We start from the raw sequence: 24,149 nt of genomic DNA, 5'->3' as shown, positions 1-24,149 counted from the left end.
TTTGAAATATTATTTTATTAGTGTTAAGTTTTGGATATGAGACGGGCCATTTTTTATTTACTGAAGTAGTGCAAACCCGACCTGAACCAAGAACCAAACCGACGCGAAATCGACCTCGGTTCGATTCGTTTTTTGGCATCCATTTAGTCAGTTAGGGTCGGTTTATGTTTGCGATGTTCGGATCGGATCGGTCTAGTTACACTATGTGTGAGAAACCCTACTCCAAACCGAGTCATATGAAACTCCCTTTCTTTTGATAATGTCATCGCGCAGTGATATCCGAATGAAATAAAAGCTAAATATACTGTTGAGATGTGAAAATATTGATAATGTTTATAAGGCCAACAAAAAAAAGTCTCCGGTTTCTGGTATGCGCGCGCATCGCCGTAGCCATGCGCGTCGGCAAAATGAAAAAGTTTTTTTTTCAATGAAAGATGATGTCTCAAAACCGCCAAACTCACTGGTTTGACTGGAATCCTGCTGCTGCACAATTTTAACGTGTTTTTAGATTGGGTTATGGTCGAGAATAAGCTTTATGTGGCCTCTCTGGACTCCCATAAATTTGCAATAAGTTTAGTCGGGCACCATTTTGCAGTCATCAGCACACATTTGAAGCAAAATAATCAGGTAAAAAAAAAAAAAGCCGCGTCGCCGCACCACTTTTTGGGCAAGCTCCATACCAGAAACCGGAGACTTTTTTTTGGCCTAATGAACTTGAGACAATATTCTACACACCAAAATTGTTGGTAACTATTACATTTATTAATATGCACGCGGAGGGGTTAGGGTTGTTATTTGCGTCCACAAACAAAAACTACTGGGAGTGGGGGTCACAATACTTTCCCTTGGTGAAACAAATCTCTGCCCACGTAAAACAATCAATCAGTAGACACATTGAATGAAAGCACTTAGACTGATTGTTTTTTTATGACCGCCACAAATTATACCTTTCGAACAGAATATAAATTAATACTCTCTGAATTCTAAAGAGTGAAAATTCACACCATTCGAGTGAAGATTCACTCCCACAGTCGGAAACTAGGGACTATAGACGATTAGAGTGAAATTTCTTCAATCGTACAGATCGAGTTTCACTCGAGCTTCGACTGAAGTGGTTCATTTTTCAGACTATTTCAATTGAAAATGAGAGTGATTTTCACTCTAAAACGTCTAGTCCCTAATTTCACTCTTTGGAATTTAGACAGTAATGGGTAACACGATGATCCTGCAGATTACGTACGTCTCAGACAATGTTACAAGGCGCACGTCATGAGAGAGAACGATTTAAAGTGATATTTTCCATGTCAAGTACATTCTCTTGCCATTTCGTCATGTACAACAGCCGCAGCGACTATAGTCGGTAGAACCACAGAAGCTTAAATTGACAATCTGCGAAAGATGGATATTAAAGACGACTTTTCTAAATTTCTCACTATGGAGGACGTCTTTCCCTGATACTCGTACGGTACCAGCTAAGGACATCTTCCAGAGATACAAGTCAGGCAAAGACGTCTTTTAAAAATAATTCAGTATTTCATCTATACCGAGATCTCAAGGAAACGCAGAAACTCGGATGGTCACTTTCAGCTTCCGTAGATAGTGTTTCCCGCGAAATTAAAAAGCGCGAGGGAAACAGGACCTGATTACTTGGAGGCCCAGGCCGGCCCCAAGAGTGAAATTAGGGACTAGACGTTGTAGAGTGAAAATCACTCTCATTTTCGATTGAAATAGTCTGAAAAAAAAGAACCACTTCAGTCGCAGCTCGAGTGAAACCTCGATCTTTACGATTGAAGGAATTTCACTCTAAAACGTCTATATAGTCCCTAGTTTCCGACTGTGGGAGTGAATCTTCACTCGAATGGAGTGAATGTTCACTCTTCTGAATTTAGAGAGCACCGAGAAGCCCTGCAAGGTCAAAAACGTCACAGCCTCGAATTTTCTCACGTAGTGTCGCTGAAACCTCGATGTTGACGACCCTCCTTTATTTCAATACGATTTGGTATGTCAACAAATTGAACGTCCGAATTCATGGGCTGAAATTCGAAAAGGTGTTTTTTTTATAAATAGCCAAAGGTCGGGGATAGGACTGCCTAACGTTGTGCACTTTAATCCCCGAGATGTCCGTTTGGTTTTCAACGCACGTTGTCAGTCATGTACTTTAAGAGATTTAATTAACTGCCGTAATTTACAAACACGGACTCAGCGTCATCACTTGGCTTAATACAATTGGGACTGTCCGCAAAGTACAGACTAACATCTTCGTAAAAGGTAGGCCTTACGGGGCTCGCTCGTTTGGCCGATCTCGGCAGCGAAGGCTCAGGATAAATGGCCCTCTGGTGATATAGATGGACAGGGAAGGAGGTGTGGTGGGCCGAGAAACCAGTGAGACACCAAAAGAACTTCGTCAGTAATGGGCTCATTGAGTTGAGTTCCTAATAAGTCAACACCAGAACTTGCGCCCTCTAGGTTGAGAGCTAAGTGATCCGACACAGCTAGCAGACACGACAACAGACCGATGCATTAAAACTGCAATCTATCTATGCCTTAGTCAATTCGGGAGTTACAAAATAACACAGGTATCCTTTCGAACTGGTGCTGATAAAATGTATGGTTTAAGTAAGCAACCAAATATATAGTAAGCATGGTTGTAAGTTATGCAGCCGATTTCACGAGACGGTGCATAACTTACGCCATGCGTAGGACGTACACTGCAAATTTGTTGCGCAGCTAGCTGCGCAATAAACTTTCGATCGATTTCACGAAACTTGGCGTAGTTGCGCAACGTTTTTAATAAAATTAACACCTTAAACGAGGACGATAACAACATGTTTGATGGTTGTTTGTGTATGACATTGTTTGGTCACGAAAAACAGTCGTTGAATCACCGCCCGGCCCGCCATTTTGAAAATAGTTTTGTTCCACTGTTTTTCGGAATCGTGCGTCAACTCTTAACAATAATATTCTGCCACAAATAAAAAGAAATTTAACTTACTTTAAACACAAGCTACAGGTGAATGTCTTGTAACAACCTTGATAAGTTGTGCAATGACGGACTACAAAGCGATCATGTCTGCTAGTAAAATGTTCACTTTCAGTCGCTATGTCGCAACTAGGCTAATTGCGCAAGTTACGCCATTATTCGTTGCCCAAGCTGCGGACTTATACGCACTATGAAACTTTCGTGAAATGTTACGCAGCTTACGCAATAAATATGCGGTGCAAAGGGAGTAATGCCATTGCGTAAAGTTTCGTGAAATCGGCTGCTGGAAGCTCGGTCGGATATATATCGGAAGCTGCGGGCCGACGAATTCGTGTTCCCACTGAGTGTTGGTTGGATGACTGTTAACATTTCTCCCAAGAATAACCATTTAATTTACATTGACACTTGGCCTTATTTTGACCTTTAACCCCATAGTTGTATAGTTCAGACGAAGAGGTCATCTGAGACATTGTATGACTATGTATGACCAAGGCCAACATGTTTACAGCGCTACTTTTGCCATTTGAGCTTCTTTGAAATCTGACTTATTTTGTTCTTTGACCCCAAGATGACCGTTGACCCCAGTTAGTCATGTGACAGGTTGGGGCTAGGCTATTGATACGGTCGACAAAGTTTGGTTGAAATCGGTCAAAATTTGTAGGAGGAATTGACAATGCCAACGTTTGTTACTATAATTATGACTTAAAGTAAACGGAGATGCATGATGATTTATTAAGCTGCTATCCCACAGCTAAAGATCTGAACATGCGTATACGCAGTGCTTGTGGGCGTAACCTTACGACCCTTCACCTTTTACCACCCCTCGACTGCCTTTTTAAGTTGTGATTCGTATGTACGTAGGGTATGCAATGCATGCATGGTATATGGTACACCGATGGATCTGGAATAAATTGCTTTACTGGAAAATAAGTGAATAAATCCATCACAGATTACAAAGTCAGATACTATTTTAGGAACTTGAGGACTTTGACCAAAAAGTGTCATGTCCACAGCCAGTTTGATTAGCAAGATAGCAGGTCAGGGAATAGCTGCTTGGTTTGCGTGTGGTTTCACACGTTATACATATGGTGATCGTTTAAATAGTTTCTCGAGAGGTCAAGCTTTTGAGCAATAAACACATTTCAACAAAATTATCCTAGAGTAAGGTGCCCTAGTGGGCACGGGGTACGCAGAGGTGGCATGGAAAGGACACGGAGCCTCCCTTTTAAAGCTTCCTCCGCCTCCCACTTGAGCCCTGTGCCCCTTGGCCCCAGTTCATATTTTGGAAAAGGCGAAACAGCTTTTTATTTTTGAAGCCCAAGTTTCAGTGCCCCTCAGATCAAGCCATTAAGAACAAATAAATAATAACAGGTCTGTAAGCCTCACTTGTTCCTAGTTGAGACCCAAGCTAGCTTCACCAAATGGCGTGCATGTGTGAAGACACACACGCCATTTGTTGGAGGTTCACACATTTTCAGACGCGAGACATTTATTTTCCAAGCCGATTAATAAAGTCGTGTGTCCCTGTCTCATATTGACAGATGAATTATTATGTTGTGGGCAATTGTAGCCCTCACTTCATTATTAGTCTGTTGATAAGGTTCAGTTTTATAACATTGATATCGAACTTTTATTCACAGAATGCCTTGTGCAAATCACAACCCTTGATGATCTACCTGTCTGACACAACCAACTTACGTTCAAAAGCTTTATTAAAACATAAAAAGTGTAAGCTCACAACGATTTGCGTAAATTACCGATAGAAGCCTGTTTACAGTACGAGTAGAAAAAACTAAACCTGTATAAAGCATGAAACACCTGATGAATTATGTTGACATCTCATTTTCCTAACGTTTATCTTAATACTTTTACGATATAAAAAAAGGTTCATAATGTTCAATCAATCAATCAAATCTTTAATTTTTCCCAACACATACATTTACATATAATATTATTTAACATTTGAATTATTGTGTATGGATGGATGGAGGTCTCCAAAAAGCATAAGCTTGTCGAGTGGAGACCCCAACTGTAATAAAGAACAATTACAATTACAAGTACAATAACATTAACAATTAATTACAACTAGAAGTACAACGATAGGAGTTAAATAACAAAAACTATTGATACAGAGCTAGTAATACGAAATAAAACTAGAGCTATTTGGTCTTACAAAATGAGATCATTCTACCACATATTTGTTAATTAATTGGGTTTTATATTTGCGTTTGAACAATGATACATTTGACACCTTTTTAAGAGACGGATTGAGAGAATTCCACAGCTTGGGGCCTTCATGTTTAACAGTTTTTTGGGTTATGCTGATGATGCGTATTCTTTTCTTTGTGAACACGTCAACACGATTTCCATTACGATTTTGGGAAAATGAATAAGGTATGGGCTACAATGATCAAATAGCATTTCTGTAACTTTCAAGCTGATCTTTGATTGTAGCCTTCGGGACAATAGACCCGTAGCGTTTGAGAAAATAATAACAAGAAACTGTGTAAGTGTTAATGTTTACGTATCGGGTGGTCTACGTTTTGATGTCCAGGCGAAAGATTAATCATATTCTTTAATGAAAAAAAAAACCCAGCGCTTCTCCATCCCCAATTGTAAAAAAAAATGGTTTGATTGCTTTTTAAAGCATAGTTGATAACAATAAAGCATTATTACATTAACCCATCGAATCGTAAAAGAATATTACAACAGTTCCAATGTCAGCAACTACTCTATTTTGATGTATCTCAATATAAATACATAAAAACGCAAAAGAAGGAAGTAACTCCAGTCAAAACTAATTATTTGTAGATCGTGAGGAACAAAATATTAAAAGTGACGCTATTGAGCGACTTTCTTTTTAACCCCCGACAGGAATTTTACCAATCCATAGATTCCTCTTTCGGGTCGTACTTGGGGCTGTTCTCGGAGTAGAACTGGGCGAAAAATCGGCGATGTTTCGCTATCAGATGATCCTCCTTCACAAACGGGGGGTTACGAACGTACTTCTTGTTGGCCCACACCGGAAGGTCACCCCAAATCTGTAATAGTAGAAATGATATCAAGTGATCATTTCGAAGCTGGGCAGAAAAGGACGGGGAAAGCATGTATATATAGAAACACACCAATGGGCCAAGTGATCTTCCTACTAAAATGAGACCGTTTATGGTGGCTCCATGTACGTATATGAAGATCCAGCGGTAGGGCAGACACGACACGGTGCCAGGGGAGTGAACGACAGTACTGACTGAGGAGGAGGAGTGGCCACTGGCTTGGGTGGGGAGGGCGGAATTCTTACCTGGTAGAACTGTTCATACAAGACCCTCTTGCCAATGTAGAATGAGATAGGTCCTCTCCGGGTATACCCAGTGGTCACAATCCTCTGTCGCATGGGTCCAATAGGAGTGACGGTTAAGACCAATTGTAGCTCACCCAGCATGGGACTGTCCATGTGGAAATGGGCGAAGCAGGGTCCTATCTGTTATGATCAATCAACACGTGAAACGGGATTTGTTATAAGTTTCCACTCACTTAACCTGCGTCATATACGAAAAGTATGTTGTAGTTTGATAGTTTTGTTCCACAACATGTCAATATGAATTTCAAATTTGCACCATTCATAACATGGGTACAGTGTAAATCACGAATGTGGCGATCTAATTCGTCCTTGTATCGGCATATTTGTTCCACGTGCATGTCGACATTCGGCTTATGTGACCCGTGATAGGATTTGGGCCACGAACGATACCAGCAATGCATCGGTACTAAATCCCCCTTTTATTTTTTTTTATTTCCGAAATATTACCCCGAACCAAAAGCTGGATGTGTTGTAATGTAAGCCCGACGAGGAAATTTTTCCACGCATACCTGATCGATTTGGAAGGTATTTTTCGGCAGTTTCAACAGTCCGAAAAACAACTCATGATGCTGGTTGGTCATACGAAGTTCAGCCACGTGCTTTATGGTAGGATGTGGCTCCCAGCTGACGTCACTAAAATGGGCCTGGCCAGCGAATGCCCTCCTGTCAGGAAAACAAGGGACATTGTGGCCTTCAAAGTGGCCTTCAAAGGCAGTTACTCTAGTTTCCATATCGACGTTAAGCTCATGCCGACTACGAAGACAGCGAGTGGAACCTTTGTGACCGTCTGCGAGATAGTTTGCGTCTGTCTTTTTATATCTGTCGGCGACTTTTGCGGGTAATGTTTCCACAATGTCTGCGTTGCAGTGGGTCTTTTTTTTTGCGTTCCTTTCTGCGTTTCTTACATCGATATGGAAACCAGGCTTAAGTCTCCGCTTACGCTGTAGTGTCTTAACGCCAAATGCCACATGCACTGGCACCACAGAGAGGGCCTATACCCAAATATCACATTGTGCTTTGCACGTTGCGCGCGTTTACATCATGACGACCGCAGCCAGCGCTAGCGTTAAACGGCAGAGCCTAGCCGGCCAGCAATGACTTTATCTGTCATCAAGTATAGTAAATGACCACAATGCTCATGCGTCAGTGGGTAATGGAATGGTTCTCGGACCTAACTTCCTTTCAAAAAAGTGGTAACTTTATTTCATGGATCAGTAGAATATAAATTCACTTATGGGGAAAACAAGAAAAAAGTCATCGAACCCCCAACATGCAGCATTGTGACCATTGACCTAACGCAGCAAGCCATGGTGCCACGATCTTCGCCGGAAATCTAAACTATTATTGTTTCAAAGCACCTGCCACATTAATTCAATCACGGGATATGCACGTTGCGTATTCCTTCAGCGTCCAGTAATTACAGAAACCAATAACCCTAAAAGGGCCGGATTATTTTGACCATCTCTCAGCCGGGGGGGGGGGGGCGATTCATCTCGGCCATCGAGTGACGAAAGATTGTGAAACTCGGTACATGCATAGAACAACTCATCATAAACATACCCAAGAAATATCATGACTATAGGTCAATGGGCTGTGGAATTATGGCTTATTATTTATTCATATGTACGAATGGTAATTCTACTCTGTGTACTCGATGTATATGGGAACATTCAGTTCGCAGGAAAAGTTTTTTATTCCGATTTTTATATTCTTGGTATCAAAAGATGCGCAAGGCTCGATTAAATTAACTTGAAATTTAATTATTCCTTGCCGTCATTAACTTACGGCCCATGAAGATAATCTAGATGGGAAACATCAGCTCCGTTTTCAGGGGTGTCCTTTTGAATAAGAAAGCAGAACATGAGTTGGCAATTTCCAAGCGAAAAATCTTTGTATACACTTTGCCTGTTTATAACATGACCATGCATGGTAGAAAAAAATAAACCACAAAATGACTGTTGCGAAAGTACAAGAAGAGCTCAAGAAATTTGACTTACAAAAAAATCAATCAAAAAACAGTATGCATATCAATGACTTACCAGCAGTGTCATCGACTTTAACATCTGTTATCAATTAATATATAATAAACAGTGTGCATATCAATATGATAGTTAAGGTGATGATTTACCAACATGTTGCAACAGTCTTAACAACTTCTACATACATTTATATGTCGACACTTAAATCGTTCCCCCCCAAAAAAAAATGACTTTATGAGGCTGTAAAAAAAGCTTTCACCAATGTCTTGCTGTCTATGAGTGACAAACTAACCTCGTTATGGCTGTCGAGTTCGCAAACCGTGAATCCAACAGGTTGAAGTTTCCCATTAGTTAGATGTTCGAGCTCCGGGACTTGCCAGTCTGGTTCCTTGCCTTCGGCATGGTGCCACAGCCAGATCCTGTGATTGACTTCGCAGCACTGGTAGGTGGGGATCTTCACAAAGTCGGGGACTGTCAAGATTATAAGACTTTTTTAAGTGTCATTTTACGAATCGACAGTGTATTCTGACTTAACGGGTATTCAAGCCCAACACCCAAAGCAACAAACCTAACTCAGCCATAGCACAACCGGGTCCAACCTAATACAACTTAACCCAATCCAAATAAAGGCATTCAACCCAGCCCAACCTGACCAAATCCACCCAACCCAGCCCAGCTCAGCCCAGCCCAGCTCAGTCCAGCCCAGCCCAGCCTAGCCCAGCCCAGCCCAGCCCAGCCCAGCCTAGGCCAGCCCAGCCCCACCCAACCAAGCCTTGGTTTCGTTACATTGCAACCTAAACAAACCCAAAGGAACCCACCCATAAACCGCCCCAACCCAAACCCAACCATAATATTTAGTCCACAACCCAACCTGAGCTAACCCTCAGCATATCGTTTTACTGTACCTGTGGTTCAAATTCGGTTCACTCTATATACTAAATTTCCTATATTTTTCACGCAGACCCGTACGTGCAGAATCAAGGTTAATTAAATCTGGATATGCAAACATGATAAGTACAGGACATACATTCTAAACTTAACATTGTCTTTTGCTCGGTACACTCAGGTCAATTTTTGGATGGATCAGGATTCAGGGACGTGATAAATAGTAAATGATGTGATGGTATAAACAGCAAAAAGGATTGTGGGCTATAGACACCTGGCAAGAAAAGAGGATGAAAGATAGAGCCGACTGACAACAGAATCGCAACCACTTTAGGGCAAAAGGAAGATAGGGAAACCTAGGTCATGATGGAGAGATGAGTTGGTGGTGAAAATGGGGACGGCAGCTTGGAAAAGACGTACCAAAGATAGAGAGAAATTGCGTGCATTAGAAAAGGCTTTTGCAGCAGGACGATACAGGTTGATAATAATGATAATGATGATTTGAAGCATTCATGCTTTTTCTGTATGTATTTAAAAGTAGATTAATTTAAGAAATGTAAAATTTAGTTGCCCGTCATACGATTCGTGCAATTAAAAACAAACAATGACAATATGTTGCTGGTCCTGTATACCTTTTTCCGCGTATCCAATATGGACGCACTTGCCGTCTTCTCCCCGGTATCTCCAGCCATGGAAGGGACATTCGATACATTCACCGTGCACTGAGCCACCTATGGCCAGATTGGCGCCTAGATGAGCACAGTAGGCGTCAACGACGTAGGGCCGCCCACTTTCTCCTCGGAATACCACCAAGTTCTTACCTAGAAAATGAGAGGGAGCCTGTACTTAAATGGCCAATATGCATGAATGGTACCTTGTTTGACGTTGCCAAATCACTTGGTTTGCGTGGGTCGATTTTCCATGTAATTCTTTTATTTTAACTTATCTGTTTTGTTAATAAAAGCAATTTTCTTATAGTGGGCCTACCAGCAACGGACACGAATTTGTGCTCCTTCTTCTTCAATTCAGACGACATCAGGATAGACATCCAGCCATTCGGGTAGACAGGAGGAACATCTCCGACCTTCCGACATCTCTTCATATCCCTCACTCGTTCCTCAGCCGATTTGCCGTCGGCTGGGCCGTCCACTAAATACGTATATTTGGTCTCGTCGCAGTAGAGTGCCAAGGGCTCAGTCACCGCCTTGTACAGCTGAACAGCCAAATAAATCAGCACAGCAGCAAGTCCGTAGACAAGAACAAACTTGAAGTCAGAACTGTGGGCGACTTGGTTGATTTTCTCAGACACAACCTCAACCGAAATGTTGGCATTCTGCACGTGATTAGCGAGCTGCTTCGCGTAATCTTCAAGAATCAGAGGACGGGTGACTAAACCTGCCAGGAAGACCGGCAGGATGAAGGACAAAACGCCAGCTTTTGAGACGGCCATATCTAGCTGACCCTACTATAAAACTCGTAATGGTGTGCGCCTAAACTGATCGTTCAACGGCAGTGTCTGAGTTAAGGCCAGCGTTATAATTGCTACCTCGGTCATCGTTCATCGTTAATGGGACCAACGAACTTTAGGCCAAATAAAAAAAATGAATATTGTTTCTCATCTTGCCACGCGTCGATTTTGATATCGTTGGTTACTTGTCAATGGCTCTCGTGCACAGCCGCAAAGATTTTTTTCTGCTTGGAGTCGCTCAAACGACAATAAATTGTCAAAGCCCGAGAGCTTTTGACCAAAGTTCAGTCTATTTCTATTTCTATTTCGCCGCACTCTGAAGAGAGGTTACTTTATTGACCTGATGCTGAAATTGTATGTACTTCATATTGTTTTTCTTCTATAACTGCCACCCCTTAGGCACGTAGGCCATTCGCTAAGCACATGCATTTATAAAAACCACAGATAAGGACCTCAAAAGTCGTCTTCAATGTTCTAGTAGAATATCCGCTCTTTGCATTTTTGTATAGTTTAAAACGCCTGATTCAACACTGATACCGGTATGGCATAGAAATGCCACAAAGAACGTGGAAGATAATTCTCCGAGCTATTTTTGAGTTTTATCGCAAAACATTCTTTTCTGTGAAAGTTTCATTCAAAAGTTATTCACTTTTGATAGAGACATCGACCGACAATATCGGCACATGTTTATTTAGTGAATTACACTTACACGTATTACGTTCTTGCGTGGTAGACTGGCTCCCGCCCCACAATCAGTATCCATAAAAAAAAGATTCGCCTACAATTTTGGTTCCTAACTTGCCAATTCCAGCCAAACATTACTAAATGTTTACTTACAGGAATATCAGATCATATGATATATAAAGCAAATGGTGTGTTTGTTTTTAATTTGATCGGAAAATTAAAAGCTTTTAATGGTAAATCTAAAGTGGAAATGAAGCCGAGCTATATATATGGACCACTTTTTTTTCAGACGTCAGGACAAAATTGTCAGGTCAGGGAACGAGACTTTTTGGCCTTGGGCAACGGAACCATTGTCCCCACCAGGCTTCCATAAAAACAAACCGTTAACAACGTGTTACGTCATCAGAGGCCTATTCTGTACCTTTACAGCTGGGGCCTGAAACCAAAGGCTAGGTCCTTCCGAAAAAAAACCCCGCGGAAATGAAACACACAGATATTGATAAAGATGTCCAATAAGGTTTGTTAAAGGGAAAATACAACATTTGCAAACATCGAAAAATAAAACTACCAAGTTGTTACCAAATACCTCACTAGGATGTTGGTAAATGACACTCTAAAGCATCCTGTAAACTATGGCACCTGGTGTGAAGTCATTTTCAAGAAAAATGGTACTTTTGTATACATTTCCAACGGTGGTCGGCCGTCCACCTTTGGAAAACGTACTTTTTTTCAACTACTGCTCGAATGTACCTTTTTTTCAGTCCAAATTTTGTTTGCTATTGGTTTCATGTTCATGAACAGGTGCAGGTCAGCTATACTGGTTCCCTAACTTTACAATTTTCCGGCATTTTTGATCCATTTCATCTTAAGTGGAGTCAGGGAACCAGACTACTTGAACGTTTTAGTTTTCCTTGGTTTTTCCAGCATTTTAGAACACGAACACTTCAAACATGTCAGTGTAACAATATTTGATCTTTTATACTAACCTCCCCCAACTAGTTCATTTCTGAAAATTAGAGCAAAAGCCAATGATGTACATTCTCTTTAACGCTCTGTGTGATGTTTCAATTCATCGAGGTACCAAAGAGTGAGGCGTTTTAAATAAAAACAAAAAAAGCAAGGTGTGGAATAATAATGGCAAAATTGCAAACGACTTTTAAGGATGTTATCAGTGGTCTGATAAATACCTTTGATTATGAAATGGCCTACGTGCATAAGGGGAGCAGTAGGCAAGAATGAATATGTAACGTATGTAAGTATCAGGTCAATATAGGCACCTCTATGCAAAGTGCGCCGAAATGGACATAAAAATAGACCGAACCTTGGTCAAAAGCTCCCGTGCTTTTATTTTTTTATCAGTTGTCCTTTGAGCGACTCCATGCAGAACAAAATCTGTGTGGCCTATTCACAAGAGCCATGTGGCGCTAAACCAGTAACAACACAAACTTGACGCGTGGCTGAACGAGAAACAATCATAAATATTTGTCTGGCCAAAAGTTTGTTGGCCACGTTATCAATCAAATATGACTGAGGCGGGCACTCGCTATAACGCTGACACTGACCTTCACTCACACAGTAAAGTTGAGCGATAAGTTTAAGCCCACACCAATTCCGAGTTTTATGACTCTAGGTTCTGGTAGATATGGCCGTCTCAAAAGCTGGAGTTTTGTCCTTCATCCTGCCAGTTTTCTTGGCAGGTTTAGTCACCCGTCCTCTGATTCTTGAAGATTACGCGAAGCAGCTCGCTAATCACGTGCAGAATGCCAACATTTCGGTTGAGGTTGTGTCTGAGAAAATCAACCAAGTCGTCCACAGTTCTGACTTCAAGTTTGTTCTTGTCTACGGACTTACTGCCGTGCTGATTTATTTGGCTGTTCAGCTGTACAAGGCGGTGACTGAGCCCTTGGCACTCTACTGCGACGAGACCAAATATACGTATTTAGTGGACGGCCCAGCCGACGGCAAAACGGCTGAGGAACGAGTGAGGGATATGAAGAGATGTCGGAAGGTCGGAGATGTTCCTCCTGTCTACCCGAATGGCTGGATGTCTATCCTGATGTCGTCTGAATTGAAGAAGAAGGAGCACAAATTCGTGTCCGTTGCTGGTAGGTCCACTTTAAAAAACTACTTTTATTGGCTTTTTAATATAGTTACGGAGAAATGTTGAAAATGAATAATCAGTTGATGTGTGTGGCGACTGGCGAAGTTTGCTTTATAATTAAGTCACTTTATAATGGTAAACTTTATAATCAGCTTAGAACAAATTGAGTGGGAGACATGCACATTGATGACGTCACCAGACCCAGACCGGAGTTTACAATAAAAAAATACCTTTAAATTTACAAAATTGTTAAATTTTAAAGGTAATAGTTTCAAGGTTTAAATTGGTGGTTATGTCGTCACGATGACGTCATCGAATATCAGATTTACAAGCAAACCAAAGATTTTTATTTTATTTCTTTCTGGTAATGAAACCAAGGATCCCTCAAAAGTGCCCTAGGCACTGTAGCCCGAAAGCCTGAAGAAACCTGTGAAGAAGACAATGAGAAGAAATTACAGTTTTAGAGGTGGGAGGAAAACCCCAGAAGAATATCCTGGGGAAAATCCACGGAATCAGGTAGGGACTGAAAACACAATCCACATATTGGCCCGGGCGGGATTCGAACCCGGGTCACAGCGGTGGAAAAGATTTAAAGATTTAATCAATCTAAAATCAACTTTAAGAGATCTGATTTTGCTTTTTACTGGAATTGATTGAATAATTCAGGGTCTTAATTTTTGATATAAATTTTTGTTAAAATCACGTGAACCTTCTTTCCATTTGAAATCGGAAGTGCCTTGTAATTTGCAATTGGTAACAAATGTGAACTTCTTTCAACGATGTTAGTTTACGGCAAGGTTGGGCTTTTAATGCAGAACAGCCCTATTTTCTGTTCTCAAAGCTATCTAAGTTCTGTTGTCTAAGTTGAAATATATGGGGATTCACCCCACACAACCAAGTGATTCCAGAACGTCAAGCAAGGTATACACTTTTCATTATTATTGGCCATTTAAGTACCGGCTCCCTCTCATTTTCTAGGTAAGAACTTGGTGGTATTCCGAGGAGAAAGTGGGCGGCCCTACGTCGTTGACGCCTACTGTGCTCATCTAGGCGCCAATCTGGCCATAGGTGGCTCAGTGCACGGTGAATGCATCGAATGTCCCTTCCATGGCTGGAGATACCGGGGAGAAGACGGCAAGTGCGTCCATATTGGATACGCGGAAAAAGGTGCATATTAACATGCCTATGTTTTTATCACAATTCACAATGGTTTCAGTCTGAAAATAACTATGTAAGGGCGAAACACTGTGCGAAGATTTAGGAGTTTTATTCAAGGGTAATCATCAAACACGCTGTGAGATTGTTTTTCCTTGCATATCATTTTTTAAATGGCGGGAATTGTATGATGGACAACTGAGATAAAACATTTCTGAAATGTGTCTTCTTTTCTTTCAAATACAATCGGAAATTCTTCGAAGGATTTGACCTGAATTAATACTTTCTTCAAAATTTAATTGAACAATTTTGGTATTTATCGTAGTTTTTTTTTTCCACGTTGACTGGCAGCTAACCGAACAAAATACTTTAGTAATTTTTTTTTTAAAGAATTTATCTCATGGCGATGCTTATCATGTTTGTATATCCAAATTTAACTCCATTGATTTCTAAACATAGAACGGGTCAAATTAGGAATTTGGCTGCATAAAGCGACTTTGGACCACATGTAGATTGGTATGAATTGAGACACATCTTTGTTGAAGGGTATCTCAGGTCGGGTTGTGGGCCCCGTTGAGTGGGTGAGTCGATTGGAGTGGGTTGGGTTGGGTTGTGTTGGATTGAATTGGATTGGATTGGATTGGGATGGGTTGTGTGGGTTGGGTTGGGTTGGGTTGGATTGGATTGGAATGGATTGGGACGGGTTGGGTCGGATTGGGTTGGGTTGGGTTGGAATGGGTTGGCTTGGGTTGGGTTGGGTTTGATTTTGATGGCTTGAATTGGGCTGAATTAGATTGGGTTGGTTTGGGTTGGGTTGTGTTGGGTTGTGTTGGGCTGGATTGGATTGGGTTGGCTTGGGTTAAGTTGTGTTGGATTGGGTTGGGTTGGGTTGGGCTGGATTGGATTAGGTTGGGTTGGGTTATGTTGGATTGGATTGGGTTGTGTTGGATTGGCCTGATTTTTTTTGGCATTCAATAGGGGACGTTAAACAATAGAGGACAATAGTGGAGTATTGTTTGTGCTAGCATGAGTAGCCCGAAAATATGACAGTATCTATTTTTCACAAAATTAGCTTTAAGAAGTACAATCTTTTTAGCTGGACGGTGCAAATACCAGCTGTGCCACTTTAGACCGCCATTTTCGGATGTCGAAAGGTATACTATAACAGAAAATAATATGAAGATCAATCATAAAATGTTGCGAATAAATGGCCATGTCCCAAGGACAGAGTTTAGTTGGGGATGTCTGATTTGGTTTGGGAGGGAGTGGCTGTGTTAGGTCGGATGAGATAGGTTTGCGTTGGGTTAATGGGCTGCAATGGTGTAGATCCGTGTCTGCAAGTGGGTGGATGGGGGATGATTAAAATTCTTAAATTGCCCGGCCGTGGAACTTCCACATTACATTGAAGAAGGCGCTGTTTATGATACAGATGTTCACCTTCATTGCGTGCTTACGCGCCTTAATCTTACGTGAAAACGGCGCATTTTAAGCTTTTATATTATTTTTTTCTCTCCATTTTCCAGCGCTATTTATTAAAAAAAAATGACTATTGGAAAGTTCGAAGAAATACCTTAATAGCCGTATTCTGTGCTTCTCGCCAAAAAAAAAGGCCTGTGCCTAACCTGGCATACTTTTTCAAGCTGTGTTAACTACATAAAACCTGTCGAAATGACTTATCCCACTGACACATCAGTAAAATGCTATCAAATCCCAACAGTACCCGACTTTGTGAAGATCCCCACCTACCAGTCCTGCGAAGTCAATCACAGAATCTGGCTGTGGTACCATGCTGAAGGCAAGGAGCCCGACTGGCAAGTCCCGGAGCTCGAAGATATCAATAATGGAAAGCTTCACCCTGTTGGCTTCACGGTTTGCGAACTCGACAGCCATAACGAGGTAAGTCCTTCACTTCATGGACAACAAGACATTGGTAACAGCTTTAACTTCAGCCTTATGTCTTTTGGAAAAACGGATAACATAATGCTCTAATAAGTCGATGTCACTGCTGGTAAATCAACACCTTAGGTGCATTATATTGATATACATCACACTGTTTATTTATATTTTCTTGTAAGTCAAAAAGGCTTGATAGCACTTTCAACTACAGTCATGCATTTTGGGGTCTATTTTTTACTTTCTCTTCATCAGGACACCCCTGAAAACGGAGCTGATGTCGCCCATCTAGATTACCTTCACGGGCCGTGAGTTCATTAAGGAAAGAGATTATCCGATTTTTGCCACCACTTTTTTTTCACCAGACACCCCGCTCCGTAAAATCAAATGGTTGTGGTGGTGGTGGGGGGGGGGGGGGGGGGGGGGGGGGGAGAGGGGCCACCATCTTCCAGGGGGGCTTTGTTCAAAACATTGTCATGGTGAATGTTAGACAGTAACTATAACGGCTCTCGCAAAAAGAAAAGGTTGGTGACAAATACGCAAAAAAATCGCGGAAAAGGGGACTCATTTTCTTCCAGCTAATCATGGTAACTCATACGGCTGTGCTTCTTTCAGGATATCAATTTCCAGTGGGGGGGGGGGGGACGGGGGTGTCAACTTTGTATGGGGGCGTGCGCCTCCCCCCCCCCCAAACGAACCCCCCCCCCCCCCCCCCCCCCGTGGCTTAATTCGCCGCTGCTTTACATGCCTTCGGCTCGGCCACGCTGTAGCCTCGTCTGCATCCGCAATTCAGCTTCTCAGCTGCGAGTAAGGACGCTTAGCCCTTACCCCACCCAAAACATTGATGAATACCCTTTAAAAACAATGAACGAAAAGTTCCAAAGGAAAACAGTGAAAAAAAGCATCATTCTCATTGCAGAAAAAAAGCTACTTGATTAATTGCTCATTACAAAACCAAATCTGGCAGTAAAAATAATACTTTAATCTTAACTCATTTAGTTTATTAAAATCTCATTTGAAATTGAATGCATGTGTGTAAATCTCTGGTACTGACACCGAACTGCGCAGAGCTTCAAATTGGCATTCCGTGGAAATAGCTGTAAACATGGCTTTAGTAATACATACATAACCATTGGGAGCATGTTTAATTTCAATGATTTTTTTTTCACATGAGTTCTTATGTTCTTTTAATACATAATCTCATGGTTATATCAAACTTGATTGCTTGTGTAAAAAAAAACCATTAGTCAAGGTTTATTTCTTATTGAGTCATCCCGGAATTCTTCTATTCGCTGGCATGGCCCCTACCATGTACCGCCTTATCCAAAGGCGCTTGTGACCGCTAATCCCTTTCACGAAAACTTGTTCAGGAAACGCAGTTTAATATAGTTCACAAAACACTGAATGTTCAAGGGCGTATATAGCAAGGTCATTTTGATTGGGGGTTGGATGTAAAAAGGGCACTCGCTATATCATCCGTCCTGAAAGGAAGACAGGGTTTTCTCACTGATATCAGACATTTTCCATGTTAGCAAATTTGCTAACTTTAGTGTTCCAAGACAATATCGCCGTCTGATTGTAGTCTAGGCACCAGTTGTTAAAGAGGAGCCAAACGGACTATGCAACGATAGCACAAGGATCTGGTTACCATTGTCTTTGGATAGAGGCGGATGGAGCAAGCGAAGTTGAGAGGCCTCGCTCCTGTGACAAAACTTCCAAAACTTAAAACGTAATATTCCCATTTAGATTTTTGTAAACTAAATTTCCTGTTTCCCTTTCCCTGACAGGAGGGCTTTCGTTGGTCAGGCCCACTTTACCGACGTCAGCTGGGAGCCACACCCTACCGATAAGCATGTGGCTTTACTTCGTATGTCCACCAAACCCCCGTATTTTTATAATCTGTTCAACCTGCCGGCAAACACCTTCCATATCGAGCAGGTATGAGTAGAGAACTTTCCCACATCAGGCTCATTGTAAAACCAATCCTGATGTTCGGAATATAAATTTTATAAAAACAAAAATATAAAAGGGGGATACTAGGACCTGTAAGCTGCTGTACAATATAAGCCAAATGTCGACATCCACGTAAGACGAATCGATAGAAACAAGGACGAATCAATATGCCATATTCGTGAATTAAACTGGACCCAAAATGTTATCCGTTTGTGTACATATTTACATTTTTATTGGAACTTGTGGAACGAACTGTGTGATTATTATACAGGGTAATTAATTGGAAACAGGCATAAAATGCTGTTTCGCATTTTGATGGATCATAACAGATAGGACCCTGCTTCGCCCATTTCCACATGGACAGTCCCATGCTGGGTGAGCTACAATTGGTCTTAACCGTCACGCCTGTTGGACCCATGCGACAGAGGATTGTGACCACTGGGTATACCCGGAGAGGACCCATCTCATTCTACATTGGCAAGAAGGCCTTGTATGAACAGTTCTACCAGGTAAGAATTCCGCCTTCCCCTCCCAATTAGCCGCGCCTATGGCCACTCCTCCTCCTCAGCCATGTCAGCCCGTACTGTCATTCACTTCCCGTAGGCCTGCTGTCGTATCTGCCCTTCCACTTGATCACCACAGTACACACGCAGGTCATCACTGCGTCTCATTTTGGCGAGAAGATCATTGGCCCATTGGTATGTGTTCCTTTAGGACCAGCATTGTGGAGCCACATTGATCCACTCTCGCTTCGTGTTGTACAAGTCAAATGAATCAAGAGCCGCAGAGTAAAAAACAAATGATGAAATCAACCTAGGATATACAGGGTGATTAAAAAAAAGAAACCCAAATGTCGGCACCATTTTTGTAGTGAAGTTCTGCATGTAGCACTTTCAAAATCTAGGGTATGAAAGCCAAATTCATAAGCTTTCGTTTAGTACAAGAATCAATCAAATCACTTATGTACTTTTTAAGTTAAGGAGTTTTAAACACAATCGCCGTTTTAAGGTTCTGTCCACGGATCACAAACAAGTTCAGTGTTCTCTCAGCAACACGAAAACAATAAAGGATGTGTGTGAATTGGCGTTTTGCTGAAAGAACACACACCTTTTGTGTGATCCGTGGCCAGAACTTTAAAACGGTGGTTGCGTTTAAAACTCCTTAACTTGAAAAGTACATGTGATTTGAATGATTCTTGTACTAAAAGAAAGCTTATGAATGGGGCGTTCATATCCTTGATTTTGAAAGTACAACATGCAGAACTTCAGTAAACAATTGTCCCGACATTTGGGTTTCTGTTTTTTGACTCACCCTGTACTCCAAAATATCTAAGAAACAAGTTCCCAGCATGAATTGAATCAGATACATGTACTTGCATTATTAAGACTAATTAAACATGGTCCAGGCCGGACCTCATAGCGAACGGGCTACCCTTCCTACCTCTACACCGGCCTGCTTTATCCTGCTGCCTGTTAATCTGCCCAAACAAGCCTTGCTTCACCATCCCCACTACATGTTCGCCAGTCGCGATGCCTTCCCCATTATATAGACTGCCTGCCTCGAAATTAATAGTAATATGATTTCCTCTACTAGATTTGGGGTGACCTTCCGGTGTGGGCCAACAAGAGGTACGTTCGTAACCCCCCGTTTGTGAAGGAGGATCATCTGATAGCGAAACATCGCCGATTCTTCGCCCAGTTCTACTCTGAGAACAGCCCCAAGTACGACCCGAAAGAGGAATCTATGGATTGGTAAAATTACCGTCTAAGGTTAAAAAGAGAGTACATGTGTATCTCAAAGCTGTCACTTTTAATATTTTGGCTTGGCGATCTACGAGTAAAGGCTTAAGACTAGAATTTTGCGCTTTCTTTTTTAATTCATATGCAAAGAACATTCATGTAATTGCTGTAATAAAAGGAATTATTTAAGTGTTGTTATTGTCATACGATTTGTTACGTTAGCGTATAATTGCTTCATTATAATGTGCTATACGCTTTAGAAAGCAACCACATAATTAATGTTTTACAAACAAGGATGACGAGGCGTTGAGTTAAAATAGATATATCTTTTTTAGAATGTAATTACTGTTTCGCTCGGAAACCAAAACGAATTGGTCTAGATGAGCGTAGATAAACATTAAAAACGTTTGACTCAATTTTAAAGGGAAGGGGCCGGGAATGTCTAAAACAAATATTTAGGGGAATATTTACCTGAATACCATTTTGAAACGTTTTGAAACGATTTTATTGCTGTATTTTGTGAACCCTACCCACAAGTATGACAGAATTGAATTGAAGAAAATAATTTGTTTGAACGTACTCCCGAAATTTCCTGTAATCGTAGAAAAATTCCCAGTTTCGCCCGAGGGCTAATTCATTCAAAACTTTTTGATAACTTACTTTGTTTTCTGATAAACACGTTGTGTGACATGAATAAATAATCCACCTATTGAAATTGAAGTTAAGATGCACTTTGATGTGACAACTGAAGGTTACAATTTTCGAATATCACTTCACTTCGTCGACGTTTCTGGGAATCGCCGAAAGAGTGCAGTAGTTACAACCTCGATCCAGCTCTTCGTGAGAGGCATCATATAGGAAATAACGTTCTTGTACCTTCAGGGGGGTGAGGTGGGCATGCGCAAATACAAAACACTGCGACGACCATGAATTTTACGACGGATTATGTTATCATTTACTCAATTGTTGCAGTTCGATGGTCCAAAAGACAAGGGATCCTATTAAAAATCGTTTAATGTACCTGGAAACTTGCACAATTGTTTTGAGCATTGTAGCCTATTTGATCCCTCCAAATCATAAGGGAAAATCGTGTGTACAGAGAAACAAATAATGAGTATCATCAGCATGCTTTTTTATTAACAAAAACGTGTTAATATTTTCATCATCTGCTTGCTCTTTATATAGTTTGCTTTTAGTAGCCTATACTTCTATTTGTACTGTAAACAGGTTCTTATCGATAATTTAGGTACAACGTTGTGAGTAGCGGCGTAGACGGTGGCGTGGCATGGGGGCACGCTCCCTCTAAACAATCTGGAAATGTGTATCACCATGGTTAATGGTTTAACAGAAAGTGGGCGCCCCCACATAACATCCAGTCCCCTACCCCAACTTCCCCGTGTGAGAATTTCCCTGGCTACGCCGCTGGCTTTGAGTTTACACTTGAAATATTTCGACAGATTTTCGCCAATCTCTGCCAGATCATAATTATAAGTAGTTGTGTTTTGTACAAGGCATGCTGCGAATAAAACTGACAAAAGAGGGCTGAATTAGATCACAACAAAATAACTCCTCATGTAAAGGTATCATTAGCCGTTATAGTAAATCAACTTAGCGGAAATCCTTAACAGATGACATGTTGCAGTTTAGGTCGTGTCTATGATGTTGTTTGCGTTACAACTAAGCATTCGTTACAAGCGTTTTTTAATAAAACAACTTCATTTCCTGCTACAAATTTTGTCATAATTTTAACATCTTTCAAATAGACCTTTTGCAACCGCTTGAACGTTTTGGTAACTTTTAAATAATTTTACGATGCTTAATAATTTTACGATGCTTAAATCGCTACAGTGTGATATTCCTCGACGAGCAAGTTATTGTGAAGATACACCTTGCCCAACCTATTGCATATCCTTAGTCTACATGAAATAAAAAATAATTCGAATAAATCGTATTTAGATAGTGTACGTCTTGTTTGATTTGCTTTATTTCTTTTTTAAAGACGTGAACTATATTAAGTGACGGCGCTTATATTGTTTTCGCTGATTACACGCTATAATATGGCGTGCAGGAGAAGTAGCTATTGATCTTGTCAAAAAGGGGCTAAGGTTTCGTTCAGGTTATGAAAGAGATGAACAGTGTTTAATGAGCACTGCAACAATTGGTCCTCATGTTATACAGCAAGTTGTTGGTTTCCATAAGTCGTATAGTCGCACCTAAATCACCCCAAAAAGGTGAGAGCTGATTGCATGGTCAAACACAACTGAATATCAAATCGAGGACTGTCCCTTCAGTTTTGGTCAAGGCCTCAACCTCGGAAGAAATTGCCCATAATATAGCCTGAGACCCATATTTACATGCCAGTGAAAAGAAAAGAAGTAGACCCTACTCTACACCCACGAATTGCATGAATCAGTTTCGGAGACAATAACTTTTTTTCTGCTGTCAAAGTTAGCCACATGCCACGTCAGTCAGGAAACTGCCCCCCTCCCCCTCGACTTTTTCCGCGATAGCCTTTAACAATTTTTTTTTCGCGACCCGAGCTGTTATGACTTTTTAGCCTCGAGCCTTGCGCATCTTTTGACATCGGACCAGGGGTTGTCGCGCAGCGAAAATTTTTCCTGCGCTACGCACCGTGAAAACTGAATTTTCCCATATACGTCGTGTACACGGACCAGAATTACCATTCGTACACATGAATAATTAATTAGCCATAATTCCAAAAACCCTTTGACCTATAGTCATGATCTTGGGTATGTTCATGAAGAGTTGTTCTATGCATGTACCGAGTTTCAAAATTGTTCGTCACTCAATGGCCAAGATCTTACGGGGGGCCGCCCCCCCCCCCGGCTGAGAGATGGTCAAAATAACCCGGCCCTTATAGGGTTAACGGAGTGAATATCAGGCCACGCTCGAACGTTTTACTTACGCAATATACCAGAGCCATTAATCAGAGCGACAAGGTGAAGTGCTTTTCATTGAATAGAATACAAATAATGAATGTTCAGAGTGCAATGGTGAGAATATTTTCATGAGTTGAAAGATTGAATTTTCCATTCAACGAGGCGAAGCCGAGTTGAATGGAACATTCCATCTTTCAACGATTATCACCATTGCACGAATGCGAAACATTCATTATTTGTTTTTTATATAACCGACATACAGATCCTTGTCATTTGATTGGTGGAACTCCATCACGTGGCATTCGTTATTGCTCCCATTCATGCCGCGGATCAAAAAGTACTTTCCGCCCATGGGCAATCCGCTGCTTAACAGCCGATTTTGTGCTTACCCAGCCTCCGTTTATGGCATAGAGGCCGTAAAGCCCGCCGCACACGAGAGCTACGTCCTGAGCAAAAAGTCATTCGAGGCTGTTTGCTCAGCCCGAAGTTCACAAAATATCCCCGTGTTCGGTGATTTGTTTGCTCGCGAGGCCGTGAGGGAAATATCTATCCTTTTAAAATTAGTTTACCACGCAAGGTGAACAACTCACCGTATGCATTTAACCCGAGGTACCTTCTGAGCTAAAAAGACTATAGCCAATGAAATCACGTACTCTGTACACGTAATTTTCAGATATTTTTGTGCAAATCTTCTAAAGCCTGTTGGCGTTTGTCCCCATTTTTTAAATCACGCGACCGACAGACAAGAATATTGTGCTTTCATTGGTCACTTAATCTTTTAGCTCAGCCCGTAGCTCAGCGCGTAGGGTAGCTATCGTACGCGTGTGCGGCGGGCTTTAGCAGTAAGAAAGCGTGCTTAAAACTCCTCCTGGATGGTATAGTTTTTCCATACCTTACCGGTGTCACGGTCTCACTTCTCCGGCGTGCTAGCTTCCCGTCCCGGTTGGATTCGGCGGATAATTGAGCACGTTACAGTGCACGTTACATGAGCACGATACATGCTCATGAGTCCACTGTGCTTACTTTTCCTCGGGCTGTGTTGTGAAGTCTACCA

At 41.4% G+C, this 24,149-nt stretch overlaps 2 protein-coding genes across 2 annotated transcripts; one reads left to right on the top strand and one right to left on the bottom strand.

The window, feature by feature from the left end:
* Positions 1-4,600: 4,600 nt before the first annotated feature.
* LOC119731138 (cholesterol 7-desaturase-like) lies at positions 4,601-10,778 on the bottom strand. Its single transcript, XM_038204163.1, has 7 exons — positions 10,190-10,778; positions 9,835-10,023; positions 8,610-8,788; positions 8,124-8,176; positions 6,848-7,001; positions 6,279-6,458; positions 4,601-6,021 (listed from the first exon to the last, which is right to left on the bottom strand). The coding sequence occupies exons 1-7, from the start codon at positions 10,650-10,652 to the stop codon at positions 5,860-5,862; spliced, it is 1,380 nt and encodes a 459-aa protein (XP_038060091.1). The 5' UTR covers positions 10,653-10,778; the 3' UTR covers positions 4,601-5,859.
* A 2,149-nt stretch (positions 10,779-12,927) lies between these two features.
* Positions 12,928-20,692, top strand: LOC119731139 (cholesterol 7-desaturase-like). Its single transcript, XM_038204164.1, has 7 exons — positions 12,928-13,459; positions 14,434-14,622; positions 16,328-16,506; positions 16,759-16,811; positions 18,291-18,441; positions 18,786-18,965; positions 20,050-20,692. The coding sequence occupies exons 1-7, from the start codon at positions 12,997-12,999 to the stop codon at positions 20,209-20,211; spliced, it is 1,377 nt and encodes a 458-aa protein (XP_038060092.1). The 5' UTR covers positions 12,928-12,996; the 3' UTR covers positions 20,212-20,692.
* Positions 20,693-24,149: the final 3,457 nt, after the last annotated feature.

Source organism: Patiria miniata, unplaced genomic scaffold (assembly GCF_015706575.1).
Source record: "Patiria miniata isolate m_02_andy unplaced genomic scaffold, ASM1570657v1 HiC_scaffold_23, whole genome shotgun sequence".
Taxonomy (NCBI): Eukaryota; Metazoa; Echinodermata; class Asteroidea; order Valvatida; family Asterinidae; genus Patiria; species Patiria miniata.
This window is presented reverse-complemented; position numbering and strand designations above follow the sequence as displayed.

Excerpts from the sequence above, each read along its gene's own strand:
- LOC119731138 (XM_038204163.1), bottom strand. The coding sequence starts at position 10,652 with ATGGCCGTCTCAAAAGCTGGCGTTTTGTCCTTCATCCTGCCGGTCTTC. Across the intron at positions 10,024-10,189 it reads CAAATTCGTGTCCGTTGCTG|GTAAGAACTTGGTGGTATTC; the intron begins GTAGGCCCACTA and ends CTCATTTTCTAG. Across the intron at positions 6,022-6,278 it reads TGTATGAACAGTTCTACCAG|ATTTGGGGTGACCTTCCGGT; the intron begins GTAAGAATTCCG and ends CTACTATTACAG.
- LOC119731139 (XM_038204164.1), top strand. The coding sequence starts at position 12,997 with ATGGCCGTCTCAAAAGCTGGAGTTTTGTCCTTCATCCTGCCAGTTTTC. Across the intron at positions 18,442-18,785 it reads ACACCTTCCATATCGAGCAG|ATAGGACCCTGCTTCGCCCA; the intron begins GTATGAGTAGAG and ends GGATCATAACAG. Across the intron at positions 18,966-20,049 it reads TGTATGAACAGTTCTACCAG|ATTTGGGGTGACCTTCCGGT; the intron begins GTAAGAATTCCG and ends TTCCTCTACTAG.